Source organism: Rhincodon typus, chromosome 5 (genome assembly GCF_021869965.1).
Source record: "Rhincodon typus isolate 14 chromosome 5, sRhiTyp1.1, whole genome shotgun sequence".
NCBI lineage: Eukaryota > Metazoa > Chordata > Chondrichthyes > Orectolobiformes > Rhincodontidae > Rhincodon > Rhincodon typus.
Genome location: NC_063336.1, coordinates 31,349,127 through 31,368,002, shown reverse-complemented (window position 1 = coordinate 31,368,002; position 18,876 = coordinate 31,349,127). Strand labels below are relative to the sequence as shown.

Here is an 18,876-nt window from a genome sequence, read left to right as displayed (position 1 = left end):
TCAACCCGGCAAAGGTCTTACACAAAGCTAAGGGTTGAAGTCCAGAGCAAATTTTGGTAAAGACCGGTTCTGCAGTAACTGATACGGCTGTGCCAGTATCGATCACCATTAGAATTCGGTGACAGTCTAACCAGATGTGTATTTTCATTGGTTCTGATTTGGATGTTGCTAAGCAAATTAACTGTTCCAGACCAGTTCTAAGTGCAATTTCCAGAATGTGCACTTTTCTGCACACCAGCCTATGAATTTTCTTAAGCAATTTGGGTGTATTGGGAGTCTTTTGCTGCCTTGATTCCATATACCAGCAGTAACTATAATGGCCTGCCAATCTGGATCCTCAAGAAAATATTGACTGTTTGGCCAAGGCTTGGCTTTGTTTTGGGGCTGTGAGCCGACCGAGGGTCCCTCTGTTGAGGATATGTCCTTTGTAGGGCCATCCAATTGTCTTGACTCAAGTGGTGTCCCCCAAGCTCAGTCGATCTGGTGAGGGTGTCCACTTCCATCAGAATACTCTGTAATTGATATGCGCCCTTTGTCACATTTTCTAATGACAAAGCCAGTTGTAGTGCCTGTTTGAAGTCCAGCTGAGCTTCAGCTCATAGGCACTTTTGCATGATCTCATCGTTAATCCCACACACCAAACGGTCTGTCAGCATCTCACTTAGGGTTAAACTAAAATCACACTCCTCTGCCAGTCATCTTAACCTCATCAGAAATCCTGGTATGGATTCTCCTGTTTCTTGAATGGCCGAGTAAAACGGATAGCATCTCCGAATTAGAGGAGGCTTGCGGTCGTAATATCCTCAGCTAAATTTGTCAACTCTTGAAAGGTTTTGGTATCTGTGCCTCAGGGAAATTTAGGCTTCTAATAACCAAAAAAGCTGCGGGTCCACAAGCTGTCAGGAGAATTACTTGTTGTTTTTCGCGTGCCCCAATGTCATTTGCCCAGAAAGAAAAGGCATTCTTTTTACATACTGTACTCAATCTTTGAAGGCAGGATCAAATGAGTTAAGCCTCCCAAATAGTGCATGATGCCAGAAATGCTTACCCCAACTCTATGACGACTGTTGTAAACAAATTTCTTCAGGGGCGTGTTTTTTTCTCGTCGGACTGAATTAATTCCATTAAGGCCAGTATCCCATCACCATGTTACCTTTAGACATGCACAGTAAATAACACGGAGCCGGCTCGCTGAGAGCTGTCTGCTAGAGTGAACAGAACCCCAACACTCCTGTTTATATCTGTCAGGCAGGGTTTCCTGATCGGGGCTGTTAGCCTGATCCCATCAGGGAACTCATATTCTGTGATATCTACCTGCTGACCTCGTTCTAATCACTCCAAATATAAACTGTAGTTGCAATGAAATTATTCAAATATTCGTAAAGTCTATATAATACTCATGCAGATTTACTCTGTATAGAAGCACAGATCAAACATGTGGAAAATTTCTTGTTTTGTGGCCTTTTAATTATCAAAAGATCAGGGCTGTAGTGGGTGGTTTCGCTTCACATAGCAAGCATAATTGTTATGAGCTGGATTATCCATTCCAAGCTCAGTTGAAGCCACATTTTTATTTGAACCATTGACCCAGATTTTTGCCATGATAGAGAGTGTCTCCATCACGTCAAAAATGGTGGAAGAAGTCAGGAATCCTTAAGTTCTGCCCCTGAATTCCACATCTCATTTCTGTGGCGACAGTTTTGGGGGTAGGCTATAATTTGCATGTGCATGGTTCCCCAGAGGTAGCTAACCAGCTAAAAGATCAGCTGCCTCCAATGAATTGTGGAGATTTTAGAGATTTTCAGATTTTGGACCCCCTATTATGTGGAACCTGGAGTGTGGAGATTAGACTAGTAAAAACATGTCTGTGCTCATTTCATTTATTTTGAATACAGAGTACTGGGCTAATGGTAAGATTCTTGGTAGTGTGGATGAGCAGAAAGATCTCGGTGTCCATGTGCATAGATCACTGAAAGTTGCCACCCAGGTTGATAGCGTTGTTAAGAAGGCGTACAGAATGTTAGGTTTTATTGGTAGAGGGATTGAGTTTCGGAGCCATGAGGTCATTTTGCAGCTGTACAAAACTCTGGTGTGGCCGCACTTGGAGTATTGCGTACAGTTCTGGTCACCGCATTATAGGAAGGATGCAGAAGCATTGGAAAGGGTGCAGAGGAGATTTACCAGGATGTTGCCTGGTATGGAGGGAAGGTCTTATGAGGAAAGGCTGAGGGTCTTGAGGCTGTTTTCGTTAGAGAGAAAAAGGTTAAGAGATGACTTGATAGAGACATACAAGATGATCAGAGGATTAGATAGGGTGGACAGTGGGAGCCTTTTTCCTCGGATGGTGATGGCTAGCACGAGGGGACATAGCTTTAAATTGAGGGGTGATAGATATAGGACAGATGTCAGAGGTAGGTTCTTTACTCAGAGAGTAGTAAGGGCGTGGAATGCCCTGCCTGCAAAAATAGTAGACTCGCCCACTTTAAGGGCATTTAAATGGTCATTGGATAAACATATGGATGATAATGGAATAGTTTAGGTTAGATGGGCTTCAGATTGGTTTCACAGGTCGGTGCAACATCGAGGGCCGAAGGCCCTGTACTGCGCTGTAATGTTCTATGTTCTATGTTCTATGTTCTATGAATAGCTAAGGTACCCTTTTGGAGAAATAAGATATGGGAGTTAAGGCACACTAGATTATAAAAAGCTAGATATGCTGTGCATATAAAAGGGAATAAACTTATTGTTTTCCTTTTACATGCATGAGACAAGAATGTCATTGGGTAGGCAAGCATTTATTACCCATCTCTAATTGCATTGGAGTAGATGGCTTGAAGGTAGGACACAGAGGGTAGTAGTAGCGGGTTGTTTTTCAGACTGGAGGCCTGTGACTAGCGGTGTGCCTCAAGGATCGGTGCTGGATCCACTGTGTTTCGTCATTTGTCTAAATGATTTGGGTGTGAGTATTGGAGGTATGGTTAGTAATTTTGCACATGACACCAAAATAGGTGGTGTAGTGGACATTGTAGGAGATTATCTCAGAGTAAAACAGGATCTTGATCAGATTAGCCAAAGGGCCAAGGAATGGCAGGTGGCATTTAGATAATTGTGAGGTGTTGCATTTTGGTAAGGAAAACCAGGGCAGGACTTCTACAGTTAATGGTATGGCACTGGAGAGTGTTGCCAAACAAAAAGATCTAGAGGTGCACAGTTCCTTGAAAGTGAATTCGCAGGTAAACATGGTTGTAAAGAACGCATTTGCTATGCTTGCCTTCATTGGTCAGGTCATTGAGTATAGGTGTTGGGATGTCATGTTGTGGCTTGCAGGACATTGGGTGAGAGGGGAAAGATTTTAAAAGGACCTGGGGGGTAATTTTTTCAAGCAGATGGTGGTGCTTGTATAGAATGAGCTGTTGAAGGAAATGGTGGAGATAGGTACAATTACAACATTTAAAGGCATCTGAATGGGTATATGAATAGGGAGGGTTTAGAGAAGTATGGGCCAAATGCTGGCAAATGGGACTGGGTCAGGTTGGGATGTCTGGTTGGCCCAGATGAGTAGGACCGAAGGGTCTATTTCTATGACCCTATGAATGCCTGGGAATACCAACTGAAGCAAGCTTTTGCTTCTAACAGTGTTGAGCTGTCTTCCTGAGTTATTGCAATCCATAGTTGTAGCTACACCCATAGTGCATTTGGGGAGATTGGATGTGAGCTACTTGCCACAGAATTCCTTGCCTCTGACCGGCTCTTGTAGCCACAGTATTTAGATGGATTAGTTCAGTTTCTGGTCAATGGTAACAGAGGGTGAGTCAGCAATTGTAATGCCATTGTATGTTAAATGAATGTTAAGTAAACATTCTATCTTGCTGGAGTTAGTCATGGCCCAGCATTTTTATGGTGAAATGTTCTTCGCCATGTGTCAGCCCAAGACTGGATGTTGTACAGGTCATGCTACATACAGACATGGGCTGCTTCAGTATCTGAAAAGTCACCAATTGTGCTGAACCTTGTGCAATCATTAGTGAACAATCCCACTTCTGATTTTATGATGGAGGCAACTTATGAAGCAGCTGAAGATGGTTGGGCCCAGAACACTACCTGAAGAACTTCTGCAGTGATGTTCTGGAATTGAGATGATTGATCTCCAAAAACACAACCAACTTCCTCGTGCTTGGTATGATTCCATTGGTTACCTTTGATTTGATTTTATTTATTATTGTCACATGTATTGAGATACGGTGAAAAGTATTGCTTTGCATGCTAACCAGACAAATCACACCTTATCTCAGTACATTCGGGTAATAGAATAGATTGCAGAATATCGTGTTATGCTACAGAGAAGGTGCAGAGAAAAATCAACTCTAATATATGAGAGGTCCATTCATATGTCTGATAATGGTGGGGAAGAAGTTGTTCTTAAACTCCTTGATGGAGTTTTCAGTCAAATGCTGTTATGATATCAAGGTAAGTCATTCTCACTTCACTTCTGGCGTTCAGCTGTTTTGTCCATGTTTAAATCAAGGCTGTAATGAGACCAAGAGCCGAGTGTCCCTGGTTGAACCCAAACTGAGCATTAGTGAATGTGTTCTTGCTAAGCAAGTGCTAATCAACATCACTGATGACCCCTTCTATCACTTTGATAATTGAAATCATGATGATTGTGACTGGCCAAACTGTTAGGGAATTGTGTGGAGTTTAAAAAATTGCTGGGGTTCCTGTTGCCATGAACCATTGTGTTGCACATCTGATTTCTCAATGTATCATTTTCACAATGGAGAGCCTATCAAACAAGCATTTTGATGAACCACTCTGACTTCTTATAAAATGGAAAAATTGGTTTACATAAAGGATTGAGCGCGTGAGTAAAATCTTTGTTTTCATAAGAAATCAGTTGAAGGAATTTCAATGTATCGAATGATTTTTTTTTCACAGAATCCCAACAGTGTGGAAACAGGCTGTTCAGCCCATTAAGTCCACACTGCCTGTCTGAAGAGCATCCCACCCAGACCCAAACCCCTACCCCTGCCCCTGCATTTCTCCATGTCTAACCCACCTAACCTAAACATCCTGAACACTACGGGCAATTTAGCATGGCCAATCCACCTACCCTGCACATCTTTGGACTGTGGGAGGAAACCGGAGCACCCGGAGGAAACCCACGCAGACATGGGAAGAATGTGCAAACTCCACACAGACAGTTGCCTGAGGGTGGAATCAAACCCAGGTCCCTGGCGCCGTGAGGCAGCAGTGCTAACCACTGACCCACCGTGCCGCCCTTTTTTGTATCCTCTTTTTTTTTTCAGTCACTGCATCATCAATGGACAGAGCTCTTTATTTTCTGTCAGCATGCCTCCTCAATTATGCCCCTGGTGGATACTAGGTGAATAGGCATAGTGAGGAAAGGGCAAAAGTGTGGTATGAGGTTCACGTTGAGTTGGATAGGTGCTATAATGGTCTATAGAGATGATTGGGGGCATGGAGGCAAAAGGGCTCAATGGGTGGAATGGGCGTTATGACGGGAATGTGCAGTTGAGCCTAGGGGTCTGATCATGATGGAATAGTTGAATGGGCTTTTTTGGGATGGGTACAAGAGCATAGGATAGTATAATGTTAAGTATAGGTCATTAATTTGCATGGATAGGGCTTGAAGACTGAGCAGGTGAGAGAAGGAGGAATGTTTTATGTATTAATTTTCTTTTAAACTTTGAAGTCTCCAAACAATTTTACCATTAAATTTACCCTACAATCCAGGCACCTCCATCAACACCACCATGAACACTACCCTCCCACCCTGTCCTGCCCACCACCAATTGAAAAGGGGAATTGCAGGCCGTAATTTTTAAGGCAACCTTTATGGAGCTGGGATTTCTTCTGCCCTGTGACCTGACCTGGGAATGAAAATTAAGGCAATTGTCTCCAAAGATTTACCCTACTGTAACTCAAAAACATTCACTATGAACTGTTTCCATCTAGAATGCATTGTATAAGTGTAAGTGCTGTGATGAGCACGCTTAAATGTATGCCAAAAGTATCTACACATATTTCCCTAACCCTGTGCAAGCCTGAACTGAGAGGTTCTAACAATGGGAAAAGAATGAATAGTTTAGGGCCCTTCCTCTTTTTGCAGTGATAAAGCTAAGTAGACATCTGATGTAATGTGCAAGAGCAGATGTCTTTCCACTTTCTTGCGAAGCCAACATTACGAGCCATAAATGTAAGATAATCACCAATAAATCTATTATGAAATTCAGGAGAAAGCTCTTTACCCAAAAAGTTTGCAATATGGAACTTGTTACCTCAAGGAGTAGTTAAAATAGTTAATATGGCCACATTTAAGGGAAGCCAGTTAAAGATAGAGGAAAAAAGATACACTGATCAAGTTAGATGAAGGTGGGTAAAATAAGGCTTCAGCATGGACTAAGTGAGTTGATGGCCTGTTTCTGTGTTACATATTCTGTGTAAAACCCTCAATGCAGTGGATTTTCGGAATTATTTGCCTTATTCTATGATTTCCCATCTTTCTCACAAAAGTCATCTTCATTTCCTGCCTTCTGTTTTTATTTAAATCATCTTTCATTGTTCTATAGATAAAAGTCATTCTGTTTCAATGCCAAAATTGTCACTGCTTTTATTAAGATTTTTGAGTTAATGTCTTTGTTCCAAACTGTGGTGAAAGAAGAATGTGAATTACTGTCAACACATCAAAGTATACTTTTGTTGATTTCAATATTTACGAGTATAATAATCATTGGCAGCAAAGAAAAATTAGAACTAAGCTTAAACAGATTGAAGGTGGCATTGGATTCCATTGGCATGTGATAAGAATTTTTGTGCTTGTTTTTAAATATATTTTTGTATAATTACACAGTGTATGCCTGAGCTCTGGAACAGCAGTGGAGCTATAATGTTATCACTCTATTTCTAGAAAAAGAAATACTTCTTTCTTTAATTTAACCTATTCTTTCTAATCTACCTGTTCAGATATTATTACACATCTCTGTAGCAGGTGGGACTTGAACCCAGGCCTCCTAGTCCAGGGATAGAGTAGTTCATGGCTTAAAGATATCCCAATCTAATTTACAACTAATGGGTAACTTATGAATTATAACTAATGTTCTTATATAGGAAAGCACAGTCAGTTTGTATACAGCAATATTCTATAAAGAGTGAAAGACCAGATAAAAATTTTGCAGGTCTTTAGATGATGATAGTTCACCAGGTCACTGAAAACCTCTTTGCTCTCAGTTTGTGTCCAGGGATTATTATATTCACTCAGACATGCAGATTAGATCTTGATTTAATGTTTCATCCAAGAGATGGCATCTTTGACAATGCAATACTCAGCTGAAATGTTAGCCGATTTCTCTATCTTAAGCCTAAAGTTGGGTATGACCTTTTGTTTCAGTGATAGAAATATTAACAACTGAGCCATGCTGGCCCACAGATAGAAACAAGCACACAATTTTATTTCTTGTAATTTATGGTCCTTGATAAAATCAGATTGTTCTGTGTTCCTGAATCTGCATATACAGTTGCTCATTGCATATGGCCAGAGATGTTGAGTCAAAAAAGACAAAATAATCCTAAATCTTGGGTGTAGTGACCAAGAAATAATTGTTGATTTCAAATATTAAAGTGCCATGTCTGTTGGAAATCTGAAATAAAAGTAGATTTTGATAAAATGTTATTAACCTGAAACATTAACTCCATTATTTCTCCACTAATGCTACATTACCTGCTCATTGTTTTCATAATTTAGTACATCATCTATTTGAAGTTAGCATCCTCTTTTCTGATGACCCTCCTCCTGTTACAGTACTGGTAGAATTTCTTATTCTTTTGAGGTCTTTTCCTCATTACTTGCTTTAATTAATTTGTTTTAATTTCTTAGAATTTGTATTCTTAGCTTTTTCCCACCTTTCTCCCTTTGTAGGCTTTCTCTTTACTTCATCTTAATATGTTATTAATATGTTTGGATCATGTTTGTTTTAAACTATATTTAATAGTTTATGGCTTGTATTTATTTGCACCCTCCAAAAGGATTTCACATAAAATATAGTCTTATTTAATTTTTTTCTTCATAATAATGACTCAGTCGATTCCTTTAAGACCTTCTCGCATGCTCATGACCATAAATGCTACTTTCATTACCAGCATCATTTATTGTTTATAAACTGTTATTTCTAGTGTTATCCCAAATGTAGTATATTTTGTAGGTGATATTCTAGATGACTTGATTATTCTCAGTTTATATCGCTCCTGACTCATCTGATATCATACTGAATCCCTCATCCATGCCTTTGTTACCGAAAGACTTGTATGTTGCAATGTTCTCTTGGCCAGCCACATGCAGGTTACCATTTGTAAACAGTTCATCCAAACTCTGCAGTTGGAATCCTAACTTGTACCAAGTCTCATTCACCTGTCGTTCCAGTGCATGTTGACCTTAATTGATTCCTGATCAGACAATACCTGATTTTAATATTTTCATCTACGTTTTCAAATTCCTTCTGCCCCACATTCCTACCAAGACACCTTTACTCCTCCAATTCCACTCTCTAACAAACCTCAAACTCCAATTTCAATCACTGTTTCGTCGGCAATTATCCCAGATCCGAACTAATGTCTAGAATTCGCTTCCAAAACCTCTTGACCTCTTTAGCTCTCTAACATCCTTTTGAGATGTTTCATAAAGCCTGTTTCCTTTGTTTTATTATCTCTCTGTGGCTTTTTATCAAATTTTCTCTGATAATGTTCCTGTGGATCACTTTGGAATGCTTTGCTATGTTAAGGACAAATACAAGTTGTTAACAATCAATTTTCAGCATTTTCAATATCCCTTCATACAATAAGATAAGCCTTTTTTGTTTTTACTGATCTAAATAATAAAATATACACTTACTTAATTGAATACATTCTGAAGCTTAATTGCTACAGCAATGCTTATTTGGCTGAAGCCTTAATCTATCCCTACAGAATTAAATAAATGTGTCTTAAATTTGCCCTCTAATATACAGCACTTGTGTATTACTGAAAGAAGAAATGCACTGTCGAAGCTCTTCACTTGCACTCATCAGGACCAAAGCAAGAATGCCAAATTTCAAGGAAGTGACAAATTATGCTGCATGAGAAGAGGGTGTTGAATAGTTGACAAATCAACTTTCATTGCTCAAGGCTTTGTCATGGAGAATGCACCAGGGAACCTTTGCTGCCCACACCTTTTTGGTTTAGTTCAAAAGACCACCATGATATATGTAGCATCTGGCTGATATTTTTAAATTGGTTGTTAGTATAATTCTTTGCATACTCCAGTTGAAAATCGCATTAACGTAAGACATTGTTTAACGTTTTGCAAGTATAGGCTGGTGGAGTAGTTTAATTGCTCTGCCTATTATGAATTCTAGAGAGCTGCAGTCTAAAATAGTAAGATTATCTCTTGTTATCTTTCCAGAGCTAATGCATTGGAGGCAGGAAGGTTTTTAATTTTTTTACAAAGGAAAATGAATAGTATTGAAGTTTATCTTGGAATTTTGCCAAACTATGCATTGTATGTCATCTGCTAAGATGCAAGGTGGTCCACTTTCTTCAGTCCAGCTCAACATGCCCTATAAAATAAAGCAAATTAATTCTAACCAGATTTCCTTCATTGTTTTATAATAGACCTTCAGCCTGAAAAATATTTTTAAAATTCAGTAGGCCAACCAGCTGTTCACAAGGAAATGTTTATGTTTCTGAGAATCATAAATCCTGTTAAGATTCTCTCTCTGGTTAATCCTCCCACTTGATGAATTAAGTATATTTGATTATGAGACTTCAAATTTAACCTTTTGAAAAATAAAAATTCTGAAGCTTTCATTCCCAACCACAATAAAGTGACATGACCAAGTTATATAGTTATATTCTAGAGTGAAAGCAAACCTCCCGGGCCATTAATTTCTTTTCTCCTCCTCCTCTTTCTCCCCAACAACACCCAATCACCACCACCAAATCAACAGAAAAAGTTATCAACAAAGGTTGGCATGCTTCTGCTTGGTGTTGATAGAAAACCTGTCAGAAATAAGTTAAAGTTCAACTGTTAAGAATGAATTGATTCTAACTTGAGACTTTATTCTGAAAGTTCAAATCAAATGGATTTATTGAGACTATACATGGGTGTTCCAGACTATAATAGAGTAACAAATTGCTTGCTGTGTCCATTGCCAGAATCATGTTCTTGAACTTCAAAATACAGACATTTAGTTCCATGTTTGTAATAACTGACATTCAATTGTAGATAAGTGTGTTTCTAGTTAAAATACTGTAAAACTGATTTTATTTGAATAATTGCTGCTGCTGCTTGCCAAATGGTACATTCCTTTGTTGACCTAGAAAAGATTAAAAATTTTTGCTGTCAGAAAATAAACTCCTGCTCTACCACTGTATCATTTAAAAAGTTCAAAGTCTAGTATACAGATCAATAATGTAGAACCCCTGGATACATAACTACTGCTGCATAATACTTCTGATGTTAAATTTATGCATTTCATCTTTTCCACTATACAAACAGCACAATCCTGTGAAAATTTTGAAAGTTGATTTCTGTGCGGTTGAGATTGAAATATTGTTTAAACTGTCGATGCAGATATTTGCAAACTGGTACAACGTGATTGCAATTACATAGATAAGGCTGTGTGGTGATCAAGACTGGGAACTGAACATCTAAGGGCATTCAGTCTCTAGAGATGTAAAGGCAAAACTAAAAAAGAGGTAGGGTGAGTTATTTGTGTTGTTAGTGAAAGATGAAATAAATGTAACAGTGAGAATGGATATTGGCGCAGGAGACCTAGATGTGGAATCCGCCTTGGTAGAGGTAAGAAGCGACAAGTGATGGAAAACATTAGTGAGAGAATTCCATAGGTCTTCAAACTGTAATGGAGAGGTAGGGGACAGCATCAAGCAAGAAATTAGAGGTGCGTGCAACAACATGCTACAACAGTCATGGATGATTTTAATCGACATGTAAACTGGGCAAACCACATTAATAATAATACTGAGGCAGAGGAATTCTGGAGTGTGTCCTCGATGTTTATTTAAACCGGTATATTGAGAAATCAACTTGGGAGCTTGCTATCCTAGAGTTAGCTTTCTACAATGAGATGGGTTAGTTAATCTTGTTGTTGGAGGTTCTTTGGGAAAAAGTGACAATCACATTATATAATTATTCGTTGGGATAGAAAGTGAAGTAAAACTATAGTCCTAGATCTTAACAGAGGGAACTATGAAGGTATAAGGGGTGAGATGTCTGTTATAGACTGTGTAACTTAATTAAAGAATTAATGCATAGATTTCAGCTGTTATACAAAGTTTTCAGGCAGAAGAACACAATGGGAAAAGTGACCCAAACATGGTTAACAAAAGAGATTAAGGACAGCGTTAAATCCGAAGAACAGCCGTATAACGTTTGTAGAATAATTAGCAAGCCTTAGGACTAAGAGCAGTTTAGAATTCGGCAAAAGATCACCAAAAGTTTAATTAACAGTGGAAAAATGAAATATTAAGTAAACTTGCAAGGGACATAAAAGCAGACTGTAAGACTTCTATAAGTATGTAAATAGAAAAAAAAGTAAGTGAAGACAAATCGTGTAGGCCCTTATCAGTCTAAAACAGGAGAATGATAATGGAGAAAAAGGAAATGGCGGAGCAATTAAACAACTACGTTTGTTTTGTCTTAGAATCATAAAATTATACTGCACAGAAGAGGCCCTTTGGCCCATCAAATCAGTAGCACCACAGAAGAAGTCACAGATAACTTTTCAGAAATGTTAGTGAAGCAAGGGTCAGCTTGAATGAAGTTTAAGGAACTTAATATTAGTAAAAACAAAACTGCTGGAGAAACTATTGGGATTGAAAGCTGATAAATTCCCAGGACCTGATAATCAATACACCTGGGTATTAAAGAAGATGGCCAAGGAAATGGTTGTCATCTTCAAAAATCTGTTGATTCAGGGACAGTCATGGCAGAATGGAGGGTGGCAAATGTAACCGCACTGTTTAAATTAATTGGTACAATTTTAAAGAGTGTATAGGAATAGAGTTAGATGAAGATACCCAGTGGCAGATGGTGTTTAACCCTGAAAAGTGAGTGTTATGCATGCACTTTGGAAGAAATAGCAAGGCAAGGGAGTATTCACTGAGTGGCAGGTCATTAGGAAGCTCAAAGGAGCAGAGGGATCTTGGGATGCTTGTCCCTGAAGATCCCTGAAATTGGCAGGACAGGTTAACAGTGGTTAAGAAGGCAGCTCTGATGAAGAAGTCATCTCGGCTCCACATTAGCTTGCTCTCTTTCTACGGATGCTGCCTGACCTGCTGTGATTTCTAGCATTTGTTGTTTTCAATACAGATTCCAGCATCTACAGTAATTTGCTCTTCCTGGTTAAGAAGGCATATGGGACACTTGCCTTTATTGGTTGAGGCATAGGTAGTAAGAGCCGTGAAGTAACGTTGGAGCTGTACGAAACTTTGATAAAGCCACAGCTGGGGTATTATGTGTAGTTTTGATCGCTGTACTGTAGGAAAGATGTGATTTCACTGGAGAAAGTGCAGAAGAGATTCACCAGGATGTTGCCTGGGTTGGAGCGTTTTAGCTATGAAGAGAAGCTGAATGGGCGTGGGTTGTTTTTTTAAGAGCAGCATTGGCTGAGGGGTCCTTATTGAGCTGTATCAGATAATGAGGGGTATAGATAGCATCGATAGAAATGGCTGTTTTGGTCGTAGTTGAAGGGTCAAGAATAAGAGCACCTGAGCTGCCTTGTTTTGACATTCTTCTTCAAATAATAACTAAAATCTGATGATCTAGCCACATATTTCATTGCTGTTTATGATAGCTTGCTATATATCAATTAGCTTCTCCATTTCCTACACTACATCAACTGTAAAACACTTCGGGGCGTCTTGAGTTTGTGAAAAGCATTACATCAATGCACACTTTCAAATTTAGTGATTAAGTTTAATTTGGAAAATTTAATCAAATGGTGGCACAATTCAGAAATGGAGATCAGGAAATTGATATCACCATAACTATTCTTTTACATTTGCAGAATGGGAACAGGAAGAGCAGGAAAGAAAAAGAGAGGAGAAAGAAAGTGTCGTAAAAGAATCCAGTTCAAGAGAGACTGAGCACCAAAACGTGGAAAAAATGAATGAGATACACAAGAAAGAAATTCTTTTGGCAAAGATGCGAGAGATTGATGAAGAGACTAATGGAAGTTCCGTGACCTCACCGCACAATGCATCACACCTATTTTCCACAGAAATGTCAAAAAGCCATGATTCCCCGGAAAGATTGCAAAAAACTAGCGACTTTCTGAAATCGGTGGACGATACACTAACAGAGGGTTATGGTCGCCGAGGTACCAGGACCACAAACTTCAGCGATGAGCTGAGCTTTGGTATGTACGCACCATCATTTGGGAAAGGAACTGGGAGGTCTGGACTAATAGCTCAGAAGAGCAAAGGCAAAGGTGAGCAACAGAATGGCTATTATGACCTTCCATTTAAAGACAGAAAGTCTAATTTGATGGAACAGTTGTTTGGATCTGGAGCTGCCACTGACATCACCACTAAGGAAGAGAATTTTCTAATGTCTTATGCTGTAGACCAGCCCAAATGGAGTGACAACCCATTCCCCTGGGAACAAACAAACAAATACACAAGGAAAAATGATAGTGGTGATTCTATTTCTAGTGATGGCATGATCAGCTCCAATCGCCACCATTCCAAATACACCTCAATTAAGCCAGCAGTAAATGTAATTGATTCACTAGAGGATGAAGTAGAAGAGGTAATATTATAAAGAAAAGTAAGACAAATCAATTTACAATCCAGATCATTCTCATGAAAGGCATTACCAAAATGTTCCAATTCCCATAACTATACACAAAATATTCCAAAAGATCAATGATCTTACCAGCTATATCGCAAGTCATACATTCTATCAACACAATGTCTTTGTCTTTGTCCCTTGTTATTTCCAGAGTTCCAAAATTAATTATTTATAAATGCCTGCTGTTTGAAGGTGCATTTCTCTACTTTGAATGATCACTGTCTTAATTCCCTTCCGTGTTGTTGAATTGCTGACTGTCTATTAATTTCAAAATTGATGCCCCTATATTATTTACTACTTCCAGTCTTGGGAAGGCAATGTATGTGTACTACTCTCCTTATTAATTGTGAAGTATTGGTTTCCAAAGAACAGTTGAATTTGATCGAGGTCCAATTAAACCCTCTACTTTTACACTTTAACTAACTGCATGTAGTGGTGGCCTTATCAATATTCTGGTATTCCCACTTTATTACATTGCTATTAAAAACAGGCCAGAGATTTGTTTGTGTCAACATAGTAATTTTGGATTCCATGATCATTTTGGTGGAAGGGGTACATTTAACTCCTCTGAGTTGCTTTTAGTTAATGTGCATATCCTTCATAAGAGGTGAGCCTAGTACCAGGTTCATTTGGGTGCACTTATGCTTCTTGTCTAGTGGACAAATCAATATGTTTAGGAGCCAGCAATCTATTTCTTGCTTTATCTGTATCATTATGCCAGGTCTCTATCTATGACAGGTATAAATCTAGTTGTGTAATCTTGGACTAAGGTTCCGGTCAATGTAGTGGTGGAGAGACCAGAGACCCGATTTTCCTCTTACAATACTGAAATTGCAGCCCTACATGCTTCACGTTTCAGCCTTCTAATAGGTTTGTTCAACGTTGCCAGGCTGTTCCCACGACTTGTCATTTTCCCCGGTTGGGCAATATGGAGGGTTACAATTTGATATGCACTTAATATTGGGATTAAAATTTAAATCCCTGTCAAAAATTCAAGTTTCCATCCCCAATGTATTTTCCCAAAGTGAATAGAGTCCTGAAGCCTGTGGGAATCCTGTCAAGCAAGTCAGTTTGTGAATCTTGAAACCTCCTGTTGAATTAGAAACCTTTTCTGACACGTTGAAAAGAGCTTACCAATAATACCTCATCCCCTCCAGATTCCCTCAAATCTCCATACATCCTTAATAGTTACTCTTCCAGTATCCACCATGTAGAGAAATATGATCCATATAAGAACACTGAAAAGACTGAAATGATCCTGAAATGGACAAAATAAGCAAACAGGCTTTGAGGACGTTGTCTTTATAAATAAAGTGATCTTCTTACAACCTCATAGAAATATCAAACAATGCAAACCGCTTTGTTCAAAAGAGATTTTCAAAACCTGTTTGATTTTTTTTTCAGTTTCAGGATTATTTCAAAGATTTAGTGTTATTATATGCTTTGTTGATTTTGTACATAATAAATACTGGAAAGGTGAATATGGAGGGTACACAGAAGAAATGAGGGCATGGGGGATATGAAGGAGTGTTGAGGGGATATGGAAATTTGAAGCGGTATGGGGATACAATGGAGCATGGAAGGAGTTGGTGGGAGTGTGAGGGCTGGGAGGCCTAACAATCATGTACATAATGAACTAGCTTTCTAACCTATCCATGTAGCCACCAACTATATAACAGCCTCAGGTCTGCTTCTGCAGGGCGGCATTTCCAATTCCATCTACCAGAGACGAAAATCTTACAGAAATTCCTTGACTTTTAGAAGTTAGGAACACAATGCCAGAAAGTGCCCTGACATGTGGTTCCCGATTTTAAAGGGGGGAAATCTGATTCCTTATGTAATAGGTCTTCACCCCCATTTTGTAGAGCAGATATTGTTGCAATTAATATTTTCAGTTACTGTCTAGGAATAATCAACAAATCAAATAGACTGCTCCAATAAATTGTTAAATCAATGCTATGTAATTAAAAGGATCTTGTGCTGAAACTTTCAATTTTGCACTACTACAGCCAAACAGCATCCTGTGTCCAGCAGCACTCCTAACAAGAAGTGGCGTAGAAGAATCCTTAATGTTGGGTGATTGAATTATTGAGATCACTTCGATTGTTAGGGTCTGGAAGATACTGTTTGAAAGGGAATCATAGAATTTTATAAGATATGGAGTGGAAAAGACCAATCTGGAGCAATCCTTTGATGGGTTGAAAGAACTGTTCATTTTCTGAAATAGTTCCTGTCAATATACAATATTGTAGAGGCAGAGCAAGAAGACACAGTTTCGGTTAAATGAAAGACAAATTTAAGTAATTATCAGGAAACTTGCCACAAAAACTGATTAGCCCCGTGAATGGATTTCGGGTGAAACAATCGAGGCAAAACCTTGAAGTTATTTAAGAGATAGATGGGGGACGGGTGGTGTTGCAGGGGGAAGGTAGACTACAGGTTTTTAACTGAATGTGGATGAAACATTGATTGTTTTTCTTTAGCTCATCAAGGTATGATCTTGTACGTCTTTGTTGTAGCACACATGGGTAGTTTTGACAGTGCAATTTCAAAATGGAATTAACCTCCAATCAGTCCACTGTTTTTCATATGGAGTGCTGTTGCTTATCTGAAGTTCACTGATAATTTCACAGATCTGAATTAATTGGTATGTACATACATTTAATAGGGAGAGACTTTTCTGGACCTTTGTACAAATGAATAGGATCTCACTATTAGTTTATTTAAAAGGAAAGTAATAGACTTGTGCTCAACTGGCCAATTTTTTGATTTCTGGTGTGCTCAGGTGTTATAGAAAATCTATCATAATATGCCTTATGAAATGAATAAACATTAGGAAAAATGTTTTAACATCGATAGTGCATTCAAAAGAGAAAGCCATTGTTAATTGGATAATGGGCAAAACAAACAGCAAACGCCAAGAACAGAGCAAATTGCAATGTAAATGCATTGATCTCCTTGAAGTGTTTGACTTGCCTTTTGGATGGATTAATGCATTTAATAAAGTAACTTTTTCAGAGCAATTAGTGTGCATTTGTCATGTTCTATGCCATCATTTGAGTAAAGATTTTATGTGTAAATGTGAGAAGGATTATAACATATGTATTAATTTTAAATCATGCTGTGTAGCACTTGCCATCAAGGTGGCCAACAGCATAGCAAGCCATAATTGTCTTGAGGGAACTTGCTAGTTTTGATCATTTTAACAAGTATTATTTTCTTAGAATAATTATTTGTAGATAAAATATTCATTTTATTCTTTATTATAACAGTGGAAAAATACATTTGAAAGTGGTTTGTTTGATAGCAACATTATCTTATAGGCATATTAATTACTCCTTAATAGGCACTGTTTCAAAAACTGCTTGTTTGTTAATTACTGTATACATATATTGATTGCACAATTTCCAAAGAATATGTCAGGTAGTTTTAAATGCTTATTTATTGCCACATTGTATTTTTATACTATTTAAATCATTTGTTAATTTTGGCTGACTTCAGCATAATGCTTTGAATTATATTTTACCTTGAAAATAAATTTTAATTGTGAATATCCTTCAAAATTTGTTTTGCTTAACTGATTGCTGTAGTTGTGTTTATTATATACCAGTAATATAACATCCTCTGCGTACAGAATTACAGTCTCCCCGGGGTAAATGTTCCTGCTAAATTCAAAAATGAAAAGTTTAACCCACCTCGATCCATTTATTCTTCCTTCCCTTTTCATCAAAAGTCAAATTTCAATACATGCAGTCTAAGTCAACTCTTGTTAATACTGTTACTGTTTCTCTTACATTTCTTCGTGTGCAATAAGCGTAAGAACACTTCACAATATTAACATCCTGCTTACCGAATGATGACAAAGAGGAGCACAGCCATTAGCTGTTAGAATGTGGGAATCCATGACTAGATTCTGATGTACTCGTGGTAGGTGATAGTGGGCTCAACTCCACATTATCAAGTCAGCCATGATTTTATTAAATGACTGAGTAGGAGATGCTAAATGACCTACTCTTACTCCTAATTCATAACTGTATGGCCCGGTCAAGGATCCCATGTTCAGTGTTATAAGCCACGGCTGACAGTGGTTCCAGTGAATTTTCAGAAGAACTACAACTTTTGGGGAAACAGCTAGTTATGAGCGGGGGAGAATTCTTCAGGAAAAGAATGTGCATTACCTTTAAACTCACATGAAGTACGTAGTGGGGCATCCCTCATGTTCATTTTCCTGAGTCAATATTCCTTGAATTTGGGAAATTGAGGCTCTTGCAAGCATCTGAAGAGGAAAGTTCAGGGCCAGAAGATGTGGGGAATGAGGATCTGCCCTTGGGTAGATCTCCACTATGTGGCCTCTGGTCAATCCTTAACACATTGTAATTTTCATTTTATTTACCTTTTCCTGGGAAATTATCAAGCTTGAGTGATTGGGATACTTCTAAAATCTCCATCTAGGGTTTCCACGGAAATTCCCGTGTATTACCTCGTAAATGTATTACCTCATATATGGTAACACTGAATTCCACTGTACTAACAAAGTTCCTTTGCAGCTACCTTTGATTTCCTATTCTGCTCTTAAACTGTTTAGGATTTCCGCATGGTTTGACGCACAACTCCGATCTACCCTGCTGTGGCTATTGGAATTTCTGGGTCAACATACAACTCTAGCTCATTCATAATTCTAGGTACATCACTGCAGTTCAGCTCAGATTATGGAAGCTATTTTCCATGAAAAATTGCACAGGAATTTGCAATAAAAATGTGGGTTATATAATCTTAAATCTGTACCCTAACTCCTTTGTTCCCCATTTCCTTTGCTCATGTTAGCATGATCCTTACTGAAGTCACTCACTCTGATGTATTTTTCTCATTCCAGAAGATATGATCTCTGGAAACAGTTTGTTACTGTAAGCACTGAACAATTGCATCATAATTTTAAAAACTTGCATCAAGTAACTGTATAATTTAATGGAACTGGGTCCAATATTTTCAGTTCTTATACAGACATCTGCAAT

At 38.4% G+C, this 18,876-nt stretch overlaps 1 protein-coding gene across 2 annotated transcripts in view; it reads left to right on the top strand.

Moving 5' to 3' along the window:
• lca5 (lebercilin LCA5) overlaps positions 1-17,311 on the top strand; it is a 78,079-nt gene extending 60,768 nt beyond the window's left edge. For both annotated transcript variants that reach the window (XM_048597254.1, XM_020528217.2), the window contains exon 9: positions 13,080-17,311. In XM_048597254.1, the coding sequence (XP_048453211.1) occupies positions 13,080-13,834 (755 nt within the window). In that variant the 3' untranslated portion in view covers positions 13,835-17,311. The remainder of the gene's footprint in view (positions 1-13,079) is intronic.
• Positions 17,312-18,876: the final 1,565 nt, after the last annotated feature.